This window comes from Theropithecus gelada, chromosome 7b, assembly GCF_003255815.1.
Source record: "Theropithecus gelada isolate Dixy chromosome 7b, Tgel_1.0, whole genome shotgun sequence".
Taxonomy (NCBI): Eukaryota; Metazoa; Chordata; class Mammalia; order Primates; family Cercopithecidae; genus Theropithecus; species Theropithecus gelada.
The window spans coordinates 22,540,124-22,558,697 of NC_037675.1; the positions used below are offsets into that span (position 1 = coordinate 22,540,124).

Consider the following 18,574-nt stretch of genomic DNA (forward strand, 5'->3'; position numbering starts at 1 on the left):
CCCTGTAAATTGAGTGGCAAGAGGGATAGAGGCCCATTTCGCAGAGAAAAGGGATGGTCATTGGCTTCCAGGCTGAGCAGACACTTAAAAAATGATCTGAAATGATATCCGTCAATTCCATAATCATAAAAACTGATTTTCATTTTGAATAAAGTCATTACTACTGAATACTTGTTGTTACTCTTTAGTATAGAGTTGTCCACACTACCATAAGAATGACTCTGACATGGCATACTCCATCATGACAGTGCTGAGAAATTCCTGCTGCAACTTATGTACATGTTCCAGAAGACATCCTAAAGTTGCATGTAATTGACTGGACGTTTCCTTTATTTCAGTGTCTTCTGGGATCTCTTACAACTTGGGAACAGAGATCATGTCACATCTGGGGGACCCTACATCAGAAGACTTGCCAGTTAGAGACACAGATGCAATACCTCTGGTGCTACCAGCCTCAAAAGGTAACTTCTACGCCTGAGGATGGACACCTTTTAGAATTAAAAGAACTCTCATTGTAGAACATTTTGCTGGCCTTCACAGAAACTGATTTACTTTCAGCTCTTTTCTTCAGTCTTCTCACTTTTTTTTTTTTTTGAGATGGAGTCTCACTTTGTAACCCAGGCTGGAGCACAGTGGTGCAATCTCAGCTCACTGCAGCCTCCAACTCCTGGGTTCAAGCGATTCTCCTGTCTTAGCCTCCCAAGTAGCTGGGATTACAGGTGTGCACCACCACGCCTGGCTAGTTTTTGGATTTTTAGTAAACACAAGATTTCACCATGATGGCCAGGCTGGTCTCGAACTCCTGACCTTAAGTGATCTGCCCTCCTCAGCCTCCCAAAGGGCTGGGATTACAGGTGTGAGCCACTGTGCCTGGCCCTCTTCTCACATTTTATTCTTAAATTCTTTTTTTTTTTTTGAAATGGAGTTTCACTCCAGAGCAAGATTCTGTCTCAAAAAAAAAAAAAAAAAAAAAAAAAAGATATTTTTGTAACTTTGGCCAGGTGTGGTGGCTCACACCTGTACCAGCTACTCGAGGGTGAGGTGGGAGGATCACCTGAGGCCGGGAGTTCAAGATGAGTCTGGGCAACATAGCAGTACCCTGTCTCTAAAACAACAAAAATGGCCGGGCGCGGTGGCTCAAGCCTGTAATCCCAGCACTTTGGGAGGCCGAGGCGGGCGGATCACGAGGTCAGGAGATCGAGACCATCCTGGCTAACATGGTGAAACCCCGTCTCTACTAAAAATACAAAAAACTAGCCGGGCGTGGTGGCGGGCGCCTGTAGTCCCAGCTACTCGGAGGCTGAGGCAGGAGAATGGCCTGAACCTGGGAGGCGGAGCTTGCAGTGAGCCGAGATCGCGCCACTGCACTCCAGCCTGGGTGACACAGCGCGAGACTCCGTCTCAAAAAAAAAACAAAAAAACAAAAAAAAGGTATTTTTGTAATTTTGCTCCATTTTCCCATCCCTCAATCCCAATCATGGCTACTGTTGATTCTATTTTTACTTGACTTCACTTCTATAAAATTAGTTTTTGAGGATAGGGCACTTTATGCACTGCCCATAAGTATATAAATGATGCAACCACTTTGGAAAATATTTGCCATTATCTACTAAAGTTTAACATGTAACTCTACTTTTGAGTATAAAATTTGCAGAAATTGGCTGGGCATGGTGGTTTACGCCTGTAATCCCAGCACTTTGGGAGGCTGAGGCAGGCAGATCACCTGAGGCTGGGAGTTAAAAATTTGCAGAAATTAACTCTTGCACATATGTACCAGGAGACATATACCAGAATGTTCATAGCAGTATTTGTTTTTTAATTTTTTTGAGACAGATTCTTGCTTTGTCACCTAGGCTGGAGTGCAGTGGCGTGATCTCAGCTCACTGCAACCTCTGTCTCCCGGGTTCAAGTGATTCTCCTGCCTCAATCACCCAAGTAGCTGGGATTAAAGGTGCCTACCACCATGCCTGGCTAATTTTCATATTTTTAGTAGAGACAGGGTTTCACCATGTTGGCCAGGCTGGTCTCCAACTCCTGGCCTCAAGTGATCTGCCCGCCTCGGCCTCTCACAGTGCTGGGATTACAGGCAGAAGCCACCGCACCTGGCCCCGGTTTTTATTTCTCCTGAGCACAAATCTAGACATAGAATTGCTGGGTCATATGGTAACACTAGTTTAACATTTTGAGGAACTGCCAGGCTATTTTCCAAAGCAGTGGCACCTACCAGCATGTATGATGCTTCCAATTTCTTCACTTTCTCACCAACCCTTGTTATTGTTTGTAACTGAGGTGTTATCTCATTGTATTTTTTTTTTCTTTTCTTTTTTTTTTGAGACGGAGTGTCGCTCTGTCGCCCAGGCGGGAGTGCAGTGGCCAGATCTCAGCTCACTGCAAGCTCCGCCTCCCGGGTTTACGCCATTCTCCTGCCTCAGCCTCCCGAGTAGCTGGGACTACAGGCGCTCGCCACCTCGCCCGGCTAGTTTTTTTGTATTTTTTAGTAGAGACGGGGTTTCACCGTGTTAGCCAGGATGGTCTCGATTTCCTGACCTCGTGATCCGCCCGTCTCGGCCTCCCAAAGTGCAGGGATTACAGGCTTGAGCCACCGCGCCCGGCCTCATTGTATTTTTTAAAAATGTATTCTTTCTCAGCTGGGCAAAGTGACTCACGCATGTAATCCCACCACTTTGGGAGGCCAGTGCGGGTGGATCACCTGAGGTCAGGAGTTCGAGACTAGCCTGGTCAGAACGGTGAAAACCCATCTATTCTAAAAATAGAAAAAGTTAAGGCCAGGCGCGGTGGCTCGCGCCTGTAATCCCAGCACTTTGCGAGGCTGAGGCGGATGGATCTCGAGGTCAGGAGATTGAGACCATCCTAGCTAACACGGTGAAACCCCGTCTCTACTAAAAATATAAAAAAAAAATTAGCCGGGCGAGGTGGCGGGCGCCTGTAGTCCCAGCTACTCCGGAGGCTGAGGCGGGAGAATGGCTTGAACCCAGGAGGCGGAGCTTGCAGTGAGCAGAGATAGCGCCACTGCACTCCAGCCTGGGCGACAGAGCTAGATTCCGTCTCAAAAAAAAAAAAAAAAAAAAAAATTCTTTGTATATTTTGGACACAGTTGAGAATTTTGTGCCTCTCAAAGCTTTAACTGTTCCCCAAAATCCATGAAACATGAACTGACTGAGATAATTTTTCAAGTTAGAAGAGTCATAGTGGCAGGAAACCCTTGTTCAGGAACTACCTACCTGGAGTTCCAGTCAGTTTGGAAGCCACCCACATATCCAAAAAGCTAAAAGAATTCAATATTTTTCTTCGGTACCATAAAAGAAAAATAAAAGATGAGAAAGGGGGATATTTACAAGTTTATTTTGTGAAAACAATAAGCTTTTTTAGGTTTCATTACACACATGTCCAATTTTACTTCTGTCATTTATGAAGTAACTAAAAGTAAATGAAGTATTCCTTTTTTTTTTTTTCTTTTGGAGACAGGGTCTTGTTCTGTCACCCAAGCTGGAGTGCAGTGGTGCGATCTTGGCTTACTGCAACCTCTGCCTCCCCAGACTCAAGCGATCCTCCAGCCTCAGCCTTCTAAGTAGCTAGGACTACAGGCGCACGCCACCACGCCCAGCTAATTTTTGTTTTCTGTTTTTTTTTGTTTTTTGTTGAGATGGAGTCTCACTTTTGTTTCCCAGGTTGGAGTGCAATGGTGTGATCTTGGCCCACTGCAACCTCCGCCTCCTGGGTTCAAGCGATTCTCCTGCCTCAGCCTCCCAAGTAGCTGGGATTACAGGTGCGTGTCACCATGCCCAGCTAGTGTTTGTATTTTTAGTAGAGACGGGGTTTCACCATGTTGGTCAGGCTGGTCTCAAACTCCTGAACTTGTGATCCAGCCACCTCAGCCTCTCAAAGTGCTGGAATTACAGGCATGAGCCACTGTGCCCAGTCAATTTTTGTATTTTTTTGTAGAGAGGGATTTCACTGTTTTGCCCAGGCTGGTCTCAAACTCCTGAACTCAAGCTGTCTGCCCACCATAGCCTCCCAAAGTCTTTAATCACAGGCATGAGCCACTGCATCCGGCCTAAATATTTGTCATAAATAAAGATTTTTATAAAGGCATATAGTCATGTTACAATTTTCTTCCTAGTGACCTTACTTTCCTAGTTTACCTAGCAACATTATTTTGCAGGTTCTTTGGTTTGGAAGTTGTATTTTTTTTTTCTTTTTTTCATTCTAAGCACCTTGACTTTACCTCAGAAACATTGTTTTCGGAGAAAAAAAATTTGATATTACAAATAGATAAAACCACATTAAAGGGAATATTTTTATAGCATATATTCAAAAATTAATCTGGCCAGTGGCTTATGCCTGTAACCTCAGCACATTGGGAGGCCAAGGCAGGAGGATCACTTGAGCCCAGCCGGGGCCACATGGTGAGACCTTGTCACTATAAAAAATTTAAAAATTGGCCGAGCGCAGTGGCTCACATCTGTAATCCCAGCACTTTTGGGGGCTGAGGCGGGCGGATCACCTGAGGTCAGAAGTTCGAGACCAGCCTGGCCAACATGGTAAAACCTCATCTCTACTAAAAATACAAAAATTAGCTGGCCATGGTGGCCCGTGCCTGTAATCCCAGCTACTCAAGAGGCTGAGACACAAGAATTGCTTGAACCTGGGAGATGGAGGTTGCCGTGAGCCAAGATAGTGCCACTACACTCCAGCCTGGGCAACAGTGAGAGACTCTGTGTCAAAAAAAATAATTAGCCGGGCGCAGTGGCTCACACCTGTAATCCCAGCACTTTGGGAGGCCGAGACGGGTGGATCACGAGGTCAAGAGATCGAGACCTTCCTGGACAACATGGTGAAACCCCGTCTCTACTAAAAATACAAAAAATTAGCAGATGCCTGTAATCCCAGCTACTTTGGAGGTTGAGGTAGGAGAATTGCTTGAACCTGGGAGGCAGAGGTTGCAGTGAGCCGAGATTGCACCATTGCACTCCAGCCTGGGCAAAAAGAGCGAAACTCTGTCTCAAAAAAAAAATAAAAATAAAAAATAAACAATATGGTTCCCATTTACCATAAGATCAGAGCAGACACGGGCCAGTGAACACTCACACTGAAAAGTGTGCTCTCGTTTCCTCTGCTTAGAGCAAGCAGAGGCTCTTGTCCTAGTAGGCAGCTTTGGGGACAGTTTCTCCTGACCAAAAAAACAAATGAGATGGTTCTTGGTAATCAAGAAAAGTTTTTATCCTTTTCCTTACTGGGTTTTTAAAGACAGTCATGGGAACAATCCTTGTATAGGTCCAAATAATCTAATAAGGAGAAAAAACTAGAATAGGCTGGGCACGGTGGCTTATGCCTGTAATCCCAGCACTCTGGGAGGCCGAGGCAGGTGGATCACCTGAGGTCAGGAGTTGGAGACCAGCCTGGCCAACATGGTGAAACCCTGTCTCTACTGAAAATACAAAAATTAGCTGGGTGTGGTGGCGGGCACCTGTAATCCCAGATACTCTGGAGGCTGAGGCAGGAGAATCACTTGAACCTGGGAGGCAGAGGTTGCAGTGAGCCAAGATCACGCCAGACCCTGTCTCAAAAAAAAAAAAAAAAAAAGGAACTAAAAAGAAAAATTAAGCCGGGCGCGGTGGCTCAAGCCTGTAATCCCAGCACTTTGGGAGGCCGAGACGGGCGGATCACGAGGTCAGGAGATCGAGACCATCCTGGTTAATATGGTGAAACCCCGTCTCTACTAAAAAGTACAAAAAAACTAGCCGGGCAAGGTGGCGGGCGCCTGTAGTCCCAGCTACTTGGGAGGCTGAGGCAGGAGAATGGCGTGAACCCGAGAGGCGGAGCTTGCAGTGAGCTGAGATCCGGCCACTGCACTCCAGCCTGGGCAACAGAGCGAAACTCCGTCTCAAAAAAAAAAAAAAAAGAAAAGAAAAATTAAGTAGAATAAATGCCTAATTGGATATATTTTTATCTAGAAAATGTACTTTCTAGATGGAAGGTAGAGTCATACCTCCTGCTGTAATAATATAGAAAATAGTCTCTAGGGACCCAGTAGGAGCCATTTCTGTTTTTGTTTTTGTTTTTTTCCAAGACGGCGTCTTGCTCTGTCACCCAGGGTGGAGTATAGTGGCATGATCTCGGCTCATGGCAACCTCCGCCTCCCAGGCTCAAGCAATTCTCCTGCCTCAACCACCTGAGTAGCTGGGATTACAGGCACGTGCCACCACGCCCGGCTAATTTTGTATTTTTAGTAGAGACGGGGTTTCACCACGTTGGTCAGGCTGGACTTGAACTCCTGACCTCATGATCTGCCCGCCTCAGCTTCCCAAAGTGCTGGGATTACAGGTGTGAGCCACCGCACCTGGCCTGGAGTCATTTCTCATACTTCCTGAATTTCCTTATAAATACTTGACTAAAGATAGATTTATGCTCTCCAGACAAGATGTGATGAGAGATCTAAAAGGTTAAAAAAATACATGTAAAAATACTGTCCATTTACTGTCTTCTGGGACTTTAGGTAAGAATATGAAAACTCAACCACACTTGAGCAGGATGAACCGGGAGGAATTGGAGGACAGTTTCTTTCGACTTCGTGAAGATCACATGTTGGTGAAGGAGCTTTCTTGGAAGCAACAGGATGAGATCAAAAGGTACTCCTTAATTTTTTTTTTTTTTGAGACGCAGTCTTGCTCTGTTGCCCAGGCTGGAATGCAGTGGTGTCATCTTGGTTCACTGCAACCTCTACCTCCCAGATTCAAGCAATTCTCCTGCCTCAGCCTCCCACGTAGCTATGATTATAGGCATGCGTCACCATGCCCAGCTAATTTTGTATTTTTAGTAGAGATGGGGATTCGCCGTGTTGGCCAGGTTGGTCTTGAACTTTGAACTCCTGACCTCAGATGATGCACCCACCTCGGCCTCCCAAAGTGCTGGGTTTACAGATGTGAACCACTGTGCCAGACCCAAAAATAATTTTTGATGCAATATTTCTTTAGTCAATTTTTTTGCCAAACATGTCGACAGATTGTGACCACAGGCCACAGAGCATCATTAATAGCTTGGGTGATACTATTTCAGCCCACAGAATAAGAGACTGGACAGTTCCTCCGCTGGTCACAAAAGAGGGGATGGAGACCAAAGGCATGGTCAAAATCTCAGAGGAAAGAAGGCTGCAGGGGCAAGCAAAAGAAGGGGTCTTTATTTGCAAAACAAAACGAAAGATCATATTCAGCCATGCAGGCGTGTTGTAAGTGCTACCTATTTATTTATTTATTTATTTTTGAGATTTTTTTTTTTTTTTTTTTGAGATGGAGTTTTGCTCTTGTTGTCCAGGCTAGAGTGCAATGGCGTGATGTCTGCTCACCGCACCCTTGGCCTCCAGGATTCAAGTGATTCTCCTGCCTCAGCCTCCTGAGTAGCTGGGATTACAGGCATGCGCCACCATGCCCAGCTAATTTTGTATTTTTAGTATAGACAGGGTTTCTCCATGTTGGTCAGGCTGGTCTGGAACTCCTGACCTCAGGTGATCCACCTGCTTCGGCCTCCCAAAGTGCTTGATTACAGCTGTGAGCCACCGCGCCTGGCCTATTTTTATTTTTTTTTGAGACAGAGTCTCACTCTGTTTGGGTTGGAGTGCAGTGGTGTGATCTTGGCTCACTGCAACCTCTGCCTACTGGGTTCAAGCGATTCTCCTGCCTCAGCCTCCTGAGTAGCTGCGATTACCAGCTTGCACCACCACGTCAGATTAATTTTTTTTTTTTTTTGAGATGAAGCCTTGCACCACTGCCCAAGCTGGAGTGCAGTGGCGCAATCTCAGCTCACTGCAACCTCCACCTCCCAGGTTCAAGCAATTCTCCCGTCTCAGCCTCCCAAGTAGCTGGGACTACAGGCACACACCACTATGGCTAGCTAATTTTTTTTTTTTTTTTTTGAGATGGAGTCTCCATCTGTAGCCCAGGTTGGAGTGCAGAGGTGCGATCTCGGCTCACTGCAACTTCTGCTTCCTAGATTCAAGCGATTCTCCTGTCTCAGCCTCCCGAGTAGCTGGGACTACAGATGCCCACTGCCATGCCCAGCTACATTTTTTTTTTTTGTATTTTAGTAGAAATGGGGTTTTCGCTGTGCTGCCCAGGCTGGTCTCAAACTCCCGAGCTCAGGCAATCAGCCCGCCTCGGCCCCCAAAGCGCTAGGATTACAGGTGTGAGCCACCATTTCCAGCCATACCGGGCTAATTTTTTTTTTTTTTTTTTTTTTTTAGTAGAGATGGGGTTTCACCCTGTTGGCCAGGGTAGTCTCAAACTCTCCTGACCTCAGGTGATCCACCCGCCTCGGCCTCCCAAAGTGCTGGGATTACAGGCATTAGCCACTGCGCCAGGCCTTAATATTTATATTTTTAGTAGAGATGGGGTTTCACCATGTTGGCTAGGCTGGTCTCAAACTCCTAACCTCAAATGATCCCCCCACCTTAGACTCCCGAAGTGCTAGGACTACAGGCATGAGCCATCATGCCCAGTCAGTTTATTTATTAGAAATAGTATTAATTAGCCAGGCACAGTGGCTCATGCCTGTAATTCCAGTACTTTGGGAGGCCGAGGCGGGTGGATCACGAGGTTGGGAGTTCAAGACCGGCCTGATCAACATGGTGAAACCCCATCTCTACTAAAAATACAAAAATTAGCTGGGCGTGGTGGTGGGCGCCTGTAATCGCAGCTACTCAGGAGGCTGAAGCAGAAACCCTTGAACCCAGGAGGCGGACGTTGCAGTGAACTGAAATTATGCCATTGCACTCCAGCCTGGGCGACAAGAGCAAGACTCCATCTAAAAAAAAAATAAATAGTATTAATTCATTTAATAGTCTGAAGAGGTATTATTAAGAGAAAAAGGAAGCATAAAGAGGTTAAATAAGTTGCCTGAGATCATACCTACTGCATAACAGAGGTGGAAATTCTTCTTTTTTTTTGTTTTTGTTTTTGTTTTTGAGACAGAGTCTTGCTGTGTCGCCCAGGCTTGAGTGTAGTGGCACAATCTTGGCTCACCGGCAGTCTCCGCCTCCCAGGTTCAAGTGATTCTCCTGCCTCAGCCTCCCCAGTAACTGGGATTACAAGCATGTGCCACCATGCCTGATTAACTTTTGTATTCTTAGTAGAGACAGGGTTTCACCATGTTGACCAGGCTGGTCTCGAACTCCTTGCCTCAAGTGATCCACCTGCCTTGGCCTCCCAAAGTGCTGTGATTACAGACGTGAGCCACCACGCCTGTCCCAGAGGGGAAAACTCTTAACTTCAAAACATATTATTATATACAGTGATCTTAGATTTCTTACTTTAGAAAATGGGGACCTAGAAAGAAATCTGAGACAGAGGTGAGGGAAGGTAAACAGATGGGAAAAATGGGAGTTCTGAAAGTCTGGAGTCTATCTTTAGGACACATTTTGAAGATACTGCTGTCAATGCCTTCCAGCCAAAGACCACCAGGAACACACCTGTAGTTGAGCAAGTTGGGCTTATTCATTACAGCTAGAGAAAATGCACACCAGGGGAACTAAAGGCATCTCAGCACATGTGTTAGACCTTATTATAGTATCTAAGCTTTTTTGATTGGGTGATTTTGGGGGAGGATCCAAGGAAACAGGGGTTTGCTCCAGATTTCGTGCTGTCAGAAAGCAAGCACAATTCTATGTTTTGGTATCTCAGTAAATTATTTTATTTTTCTTTCTTTCTTTCTTTTTTTTTTTTTTTTTGAGATAGGGTCTCACTCTGGTACACAGGCTGGAGTGCAGTGGTGCATTCTCAGCTCACTTTAGCCTCAACTTCCTGGACTCAAGTATCAATAAATCTTATCTACAGGGACGGTAGACTAGTGCAAGGCTGAAGCCATGATTAGTAAAGAAGTTGCAGTCACTCATATTAACCTGGAGAGAAGGATGTTTGGTATTTTGTGGATGGCAGTGATACTAATTTTGTCTGTACATAGACAAAATTAGGCAGTGGACTTGTTTTATATCACTCTATCATGCTTTTGGAGTGAACTTGTTTCATGTTGATGTTCTGTGAGGTGTCCAAAAGAATAGTGGCTGGGCACGGTGGTTTATGCCTGTATTTCCAACACTTTGGGAGGCTGAGGTGGGCGGATCACCTGAGGTCAGGAGTTCGAGACCAGCCTGGCCAACATGGTGAAACCCCGTCTCTACTAAAAATACAAAGATTATCCAGACGTGGTGGTGGGTGCCTGTAATCCCAGCTACTCGGGAGGCTGAGGCAAGAGAATCACTTGAACCCAGGAGGCGGAGGTTGTAGTAAGCGAGGATTGCGCCACTGCATTCCAGCCTGGGTGACAGAGTGAGATTCCGTCTCAAAACAAAAACAAATGGAGATAGCACAGACTAGCTTCAAACAACACTGAGGACTAGTTGTGTCAGACCAGTTTCCTAATGTTAAGGGCAGTGTTTTGCTTTCTCATTGTAACCCCCAGGAGTGATTAAGAGCTTTGTTTAGAATCTGCAGGATTGGCAAGGGCGCAGTGGCTCACACCTGTAATCCCAGTACTTTGGAAAGCCGAGGTGGGCGGATCACTAGGTCAGGAGTTAAAGACCAGCCTGGCCAACACGGTGAAACCCCATGTCTAGTAAAAATTTAAAAATTAGCTGGGAGTGGTGGCAGGTGCCTGTAATCCCAGCTACTCGGGAGGCTGAGGCTGGAGAATCGCTTGAACCTGGTAGGCTGAGGCTGTAGTGAGCCGAGATTGCACCACTGTGCTCCAGCCTGGTTGACAGAGCGAGACACTGTCTCATAAAAACAAAAAAAAAAAAAAAAAATCTGCACGATTACAGGCCTCCATTGTGGATCAGTACTTTTCAGAGTTGGTGATTTTTCTTTTTCTTTTTTTTTCTTTTGAGACAGGAGTTTCATTCTTGTTGCCCAGGCTAGAGTGCAATGGTGCGATCTTGGCTCACCGCAACCTCTGCCTCCCAGGTTCGAGCGATTCTCCTGCCTCTGCCTCCTGAGCTGGGATTACAGGCATATGCCACCACGCGCAGCTAATTTTATATTTTTAATAGAGACGGGGTTTCTCCATGTCGGTCAGGCTGGTCTCGAACTCCTGACCTCAGGTGATCCGCCCACCTTGGCCCCCCAAAGTGCTAGGATTACAGGCGTGAGCCACTGCAAAGGGCCGATTTTTTTTTTTTTTTCTTGTGGAGGACTCGAGAATCTAGTGACTTGAGTGAAGTCAGAAGGTTGTATGGGCCAAAAAATCTTGTTTCTTGGCCAATGATCAAAGAGTACTTGAGATTATGGATGCTAAATGGTTAATCTGGATTCTATGCCCCTGGCTTTGGGCAAGTTACATAGCTATTTTACACCTTGTTTTCTTTATCTGGGTATAATGATATGTAATAATAATAACTAACACCTGAAGCCCTTACAGTGTACCCCCCACTGTTCTAAGCATTTTATATATATATATATGCTTATTAATCCTCACAACAATCTACTGCTTTTATCTTTTTCTGTTTATCTTTATTTATAAATGAGGAAACTGAGCACAGAAAGGTTAAGTGATATGCCCAAAGCTACAGTTAGTAAATATTAGAACAGGCGGGCAGTGTGTCTTAGTCAGCTCAGGATACCACAATAAAATACCACAGACTGGGTGGCTTAACCAACAGACATTGGTTTTCTCAGAGTTCTGAAGCTGGAAGTCTGAGATCAAAGTGCCAGCATGGTCGGATCCTGGTGTGGGCCATCTTTCTAGCTTGCTGACTGCTGCTTTCTCACTGTGTCTTGGGAGGTGGGAGAGGGAGATCTCTTGTTACAAGGTCACAGTCCTATCCAGTTAGGGTCCCACCCTTGTGAACTCATTTAAACTTAACCTCCAAAGGCCTAGTGCGGTGGCTCACGCATGTAATCCCAACACTTTGGGAGGCCAAGGCGGGCAAATCACTTAAGGTCCGGAGTTCGAGATCAGCCTGACCAACATGGAGAAACCCCGTCTCTACTAAAAATACAAAATTAGTATTTTGTGGTTAGGCCTGGTGGCGCATGCCTGTAATCCCAGCTACTTGGGAGGCTGAGGCAGGAGAATCACTCGAACTTGGGAGGCAGAGGCTGTGGTGAGCTGAGATCGTGCCATTGCACTCCAGCCTGGGCAACAAGAGCAAAACTCTGTCTCAAATAAAAAAAGAAAACAAAACCTCCGAAACACCGAATGTCCAGATACAGTCACATTGGGGGTTAAGGCTTCAACATAAGAATTTTGAGTGGGGACACAATTCAGGCCATAGCACAGTGAGAGCATAGAATCAGATAGTAGTAAAAAACCAAGATTTTAGGTCAAGATAACAAAAATTGTTACTAGAAGTTATAAAGGAGTTATCCTTAATTTGGAGCACATGTTCAGGGGTCTGCAGACAAGTGGGATAGAAAAAGTACATATTAAAATTGTTATTTATATTTGTCACCCCTTTAAAAATACATATTTTGTTTTATAATGACTATAATTTATTAGTACAAAAATAAGTCGATATATATATATATATATATATATATATTTTTTTTTTTTTTTGAGACGGAGTCTCACTGTGTCGCCCAGGCTGGAGTGCAGTGGCATGATCTCGGCTCACTGCAAGCTCCACCTCCCGGGTTCAGGCCATTCTCCCGCCTCAGCCTCCGAGTAGCTGGGACTACAGGCGCCCGCCACCACGCCCGGCTAGTTTTTTGTATTTTTAGTAGAGACGGGGTTTCACCATGTTAGCCAGGATGATCTCGATCTCCTGACCTCGTGATCCACCCGCCTCGGCCTCCCAAAGTGCTGGGATTACAGGCTTGAGCCACCGCGCCCGGCCGATATATAATTTTTTAAATGCACACAAACATATTGGGGTAGTGGCCCAGCTTTCTTTTCTTTTTTTTTTTTTTTACTAAGGTAAGGGTGTAATCACTGCAACAGAATAAAGACAGGTACCACAATGGCCCTGCCCTCAAAAAGTTACAGTGTACTGGGGACAGAAGGTTAATCTTTTAAAAGTGTGATTAATAGATCACAGTAGGCCGGGCACGGTGGCTCACGCCTGTAATCCCAGCACTTTGGGAGGCCGAGGCGTGCGGCTCACCTGAGGTCAGGAGTTCGACATCAGCCTCGGCAATACGGTGAAACCCTGTCTCTACTAAAAATACAAAATTAGCCGAGCGTGGTGACACTTGCCTGTAATCCCAGCTACTCGGGAGGCTGAGGCAGGAGAATCTCTTGAACCTGAGAGGCGGAGGATGCAGTGAGCCGAGATCGCGCCACTGCACTTCAGCCTTTGCAACAAGAATAAATCTCCGTCTCACCAAAAAAAAAAAAAAAAAAAGATCACAGTAGATGAATACATATCATAGATCATTTCGTGATTATTTGTTCCAAATAAACTGTAGAAATAATAACTGTCATGAAAGGAGAAGCCACGTGTTCTGTCCACAGGCTGAGGACGACCTTGCTGCGGTTGACCGCTGCTGGCCGGGACCTGCGGGTCGCGGAGGCGGCGGCGCCGCTATCGGAGACCACAAGGCGCGGGCAGAACGCAGGGTGGCGGCAGCGCCTCTCCATGCACCAGCGCCCCCAGATGCACCGACTGCAAGGGCAGTTGCACCGCCTCGGCTCTGCCGGCCCCCGCCGCGCCCAGCCTCGCGTCCACGTGGGACACAGACAGCTCCACACAGCCGGTGCACCGGTGTCGGAGAAACCCAAAAGGGGTGAGATTTAAGGCCACATCCCCTACAGGATAAGACACTGGGAAGGACTGATGTGCCAGACACGTTTTCCTCACTGCCTTCTTCTGCCCACCACCCCATTTTGTTCTTTTGTTCTCACTCCCTCCTTTCTGCCTCCCTAAAATCTTTTTTTCCTGAGTGGGATATCAGATTCAAAATTCTAAATTCACCATGGAGTACCGCTGAGGGCAGAATCAGACAATAGGTCAGGAGATCGAGACCATCCTGGCCAACATGGTGATACCCCATCTCTAATAAAAATACAAAAATTAGCTGGGCGTGGTGGCAGGCACCTGTAGTCCCAGTTATTCGAGAGGTTGAGGCAGGAGAATCACTTGAACTCGGGAGGCAGAGGTTGCAGTGAGCTGAGATTGCGCCACTGCACTCCAGCCTGGCAACAGAGCAGGACTCCGTCTCAAAAAAAAAAAAAAAAAATTAGCCAAGCCTGGTGGCACATGCCTGCAGTCCCTCCTACTTGGGAAGCTGATGTGGGAGGATCACTTGAGCCTGGGAGGCCGACGCTGCAGGGAGCCCAAATGGCACCAGTGCACTCCAGCCTGGGCAACAGAGTGACACTCTGCCTCAAAAAACAAACAAACAAAACAAAACCCCCAAAAAGAAAACTGAACGTTGAATATCTAGAGTAGACACCTCATTCTCATGGCCCTAAATCAGGAATGAGTAATCTAGGTAAAGGAAATCTACACACAGCATTTCATTAAGTACTCTTATTTTATTAATAAGTACTCACTTATTTTGCTTAGTATGGTCTGATCATTTCAAGTTCCGTACTCCAGACAACCAAATGTTTGCAAAAACAACTGAAAGTAGAAAACTCGCATGAATTTAAATTTCAGTTCCATTTAACAGTTCAGCATAGCTGGCCACTGGTTATGTACCGGGCACTAGAGATAAAGATGGGTAGAGTTAGACACACAGTCTCTGCCCTGGACAAGCTTCCACCTTTCTTTTTTCTTCCTATTTGTACTTACTCACTTGTTTTGCAAGAGTAAAAAAAAAAACTGTTCCTCGGGGACCAGTTGTCATATAAGGGTTTCACCCAGGTCTCAAGACTCTCTATGTCCAGCCCTTCACGTTCCAGTTTCAGCACTTGGTGTTCCGGAGGGTACTGTTGCCAGAGTCTGCATCTTCTGTCTAAACTTTTAGGGCCAAGGGACAGGCTGAGCTACACAGCCCCTCCATCGTTTAAGGAGCATGCGACAAATGAAAACGGAGGTGAAATAGCCAGTGAACGCAGCGAACTGTGAGTTCTTCTTATTTATCCCATGTTGTTATTCCTGCCACTTTAATTACAAAGATATCATTAGGGAACAAGTGAATGTTGGTGATTTGAGTCTTTTCAGCATGATCAGGGAAGATGAAAGTCAACCCTAGGTCAAATTCCAACTTCATTGCTTAAAAATGGAAAACAAGCTTCTCTCTGTTCTCTGAGGAAATGAAAATAAAAGTCCTTTTCTCAATTGAAAGTATTCCCTCTATTTCCATTTATATTTTTTTCCTTAGGTCATAATTAATTCCTTTTTTTTTTTTTTTGAGACGGAGTCTTGCTCTGTTGCCCAGGCTGGAGTGCAGTAGCGTGATCTTGGTTCACAGCAACCCCTGCCTCCCGGGTTCAAGCGATTCTCCTGCCTCAGCCTCCCGAGTAGCTGGGACTACTATAAAAAATTTTTGTATTTTTAGTAGAGACAGGGTTTCACTATGTTGGCCAGGCTGGTCTCCAACTCCTGACCTTGTGATCCGCTCACCTTGGCCTCCCAAAGTGCTGGGATTACAGGTGTGAGCCACCACGCCTGGCCCATAATTCCTTTGTGTCTTTGTTTGACATTTGAAAGCTGTATTCTACAAGATTTTCCTTGACATGTACCAAGATTACTGACTCATTTAACTTCTTTTTGTATGTGTGAGAACCCAGTTCTAAACTCCTATAACAACAGTTTCGAAGTATCCTTTTTGTATTTAGTATTTCTGGTTCTAACAGTATAATTTCTTTCAGCAATGTCGTAAGTATGGCTAAACCCATTGGTTTATGCATGCCTAACAGTGCCCACACCATGGCCAGCAATACCATGCAAGTGGAAGAGCCACCCAAGTCTCCTGAGAAAATGTGGCCTAAAGATGAAAATTTTGAACAGAGAAGCTCATTGGAGTGTGCTCAGAAGGCTGCAGAGCTTCGGTAAGAGTGTGGCACTCCATGCCTCAAACCAGAATGAACTGAAAAAGCTTATTTACACCTTTCCTCCATCTCAGAGGAAAACAGAGTGTTTGGGATTAAATTCAATCTGAGTAGTAGACATGGAGTCCCTCGTAGGTTAAGAAATGGATTAACCTGCGGGCACAGTGGATCACCCCTGTAATCCCAGCACTTTGGGAGGCCAAGGCAGGCAGATCACTTGAGGTCAGGTGTTCGAGACCAGCTTTGCCAACATGGGGAAACCCTGTCTCTACTAAAAATACAAAAATTAGCCAGGCATGGTGGCAGGCACCTGTAAATCCCAGCTACTAGGGAGGCTGAGGCAGGAGAATCACTTGAACCCAGGAGGCGGAGGTTGCAGTGAGCCGAGATCATGCCATTGCACGCCTAGGCGACAAGAACAAAACTTGGTCTCAAAAAAAAAAAAAAAAAAAAAAAAAAAGAACAGAAAAGAAATGAATTAACCTGCTGGGCGCAGTGGCTCATGCCTGTAATCCTAGCACTTTGGGAGAACAAGGCAGGTGGATCACCTGAGATCGAGAGTTCAAGACCAGCCTGGCCAACATGGTGAAACCCCATCTCTACTAAAAATACAAAAAAAATTAGGGGGTGTGGTGGCCAGCACCTGTAATCCCAGCAACTCAGGAGGCTGAGGCAGGAAAATCCCTTGAACCTGGGAGGCCGAGATTGCAGTGAGCCGAGATTGCACCGTTGCACTCCAGCCTGGGCAACAAGAACAAAACTCTGTCAAAAAAAAAAAAAGAAAGAAAGATAGAAAAGAAAGAAGGGAGAGGAGGGGGTGGGAGGGGAGGGGAGGGAGAGGAGAAAGAAAGAAAGAGAGAGAGAGGGAGGGAGGGAGGAAAGAAAGTAAGAGAGAGAGAGGAAGGAAGGAAAGAAGGAAGGGAGGGAGGGAAGGAGGGAGGGATTAACCTAAAGGGGATGTTTATGTATAATAGGATATTTGCTGCTTCACTATATAGAAGGAAAACTACTTCATCCTCATCACCAGATAGGGATTCTTAGCCCTCTCTGTGCATCAAGTCCTGGATAACTTTTTTAAAAATATATTTTTCAGACAAGTTTTAGTTTTATAGCAAAATTAAGCAGGAAATAGAGTCCCTGTATACCCACTGCCTCCATACGCACACAGCTTCCCCAACTGTCAACAACCCATACCAGAGTGGTGCATTTGTTACAATCAGTGAAACTACATTGACATATCATTACATTGACCGTCATTTAATAGTTTACATTAGGGTTCACTCTTGGTGGTGTACATTCCATGGGTTTTGACAAATGTATAAGGACATGTATCCATCATTATAGCATCATACAGAATAGCCTCACTGCCATAAAAATCCTCTGTGTTCCACCTAGTCATGTCTTTTACCTCCAGCCCTGGCAACCACTGATCTTTTTACTGTCTCTACTTTTGCCTCTTCTAGAACGTCATATAGTTGGGATTATATAGTATGTGGCCTTTTCAGATTGGCTTCTTTCACTTAGTAACATGCATTTAAGTTTCCTCCATGTCTTTTAATGGTTTGAAAGCTCATTTTTTCAAAACACCAAATAACATTCAATTGTCTATATGTACCAGTTTATTTATCCATTCAGCTACTGAAGGATGTCTTAGTTGCTTCCAAGTTTTGGCAATTATGAATAAAGCTGCTATTAACATTATGTGTAGTTTTTTGTATGGATATAAGTTTTCAACCTGGAGACATTTTAAAACCACAGATCCAGGCCCGGTGTGGTGGCTTACGCCTGTAATCCCAGTACTTTGGGAGGCCAAGGTGGGTGTATCATTTGTCGTCAGGAGATCGAGAACAGCCTGGCCAACATGATGAATCCCCATCTCTACTGAAAATACAAAAATTAGCCGGGTGTGGTGACTCATGCCTGTAATTCCAGCTACTCAGGAGGCTGAGGCAGGAGAATAGCTTGAACCCGGGAGGCAGGGGTTGCGGTGGGCCAAGATCACGCTACTGCACTCCAGCCTGGGCAACAGAGCAAGACTCCGTCTCAAAAAATAAATAAATAAATAATAGATTCCTGGGCCCCATCTCTGAGATTCCCTTTCAATTATTTGGGGGTAGAATTCAGGCAGTATAATTTTAAGATCGTTCCAGGTTATTCTAATAAGCAGCTAGACAGGGACTCAATGAGATAGAGTGGAGTGAACCCAAATCCTCCCCAGTGTCTCTTTCAATCTTTCAAACAATAAAGAAAACGTGAGCTCCTAGGTTCAGGAATAATAGTCTTCTTCTTCTTTTTTTTTTTTTTTTTTTGAGACAGAGTCTCACTTTGTTGCCCAGGCTGAAGTGTAGTGGCACCTTGTCAGCTCATGGCAACCTGTCTCCCGGGTTCAAGCATATTCTCCTGCCTCAGCCTTCTGAGTAGCTAGGATTACAGGCATCCACCACCATGCCTGGCTAATTTTTTTTTTTTTGAGACAGAGTCTCGCTCTGTCGCCCAGGCTGGAGTGCAGTGGCCGCCTCTCAGCTCACTGCAAGCTCCACCTCCCGGGTTCACGCCATTCCCCTGCCTCAGCCTCCCGAGTAGCTGGGACTACCGGCGCCCACCACCTCGCCCGGCTAGTTTTTTTTTTTTT

At 45.6% G+C, this 18,574-nt stretch overlaps 1 protein-coding gene across 1 annotated transcript in view; it reads left to right on the forward strand.

The window, feature by feature from the left end:
- Positions 1 to 376: 376 nt before the first annotated feature.
- Positions 377 to 18,574, forward strand: part of RPGRIP1 (RPGR interacting protein 1) — a 70,235-nt gene continuing 52,037 nt past the window's right edge. The window contains exons 1-5 of the mRNA XM_025391578.1: positions 377 to 461; positions 6,518 to 6,650; positions 13,459 to 13,730; positions 14,916 to 15,012; positions 15,730 to 15,942. Of these exons, the coding sequence (XP_025247363.1) occupies positions 377 to 461; positions 6,518 to 6,650; positions 13,459 to 13,730; positions 14,916 to 15,012; positions 15,730 to 15,942 (800 nt within the window). The remainder of the gene's footprint in view (positions 462 to 6,517; positions 6,651 to 13,458; positions 13,731 to 14,915; positions 15,013 to 15,729; positions 15,943 to 18,574) is intronic.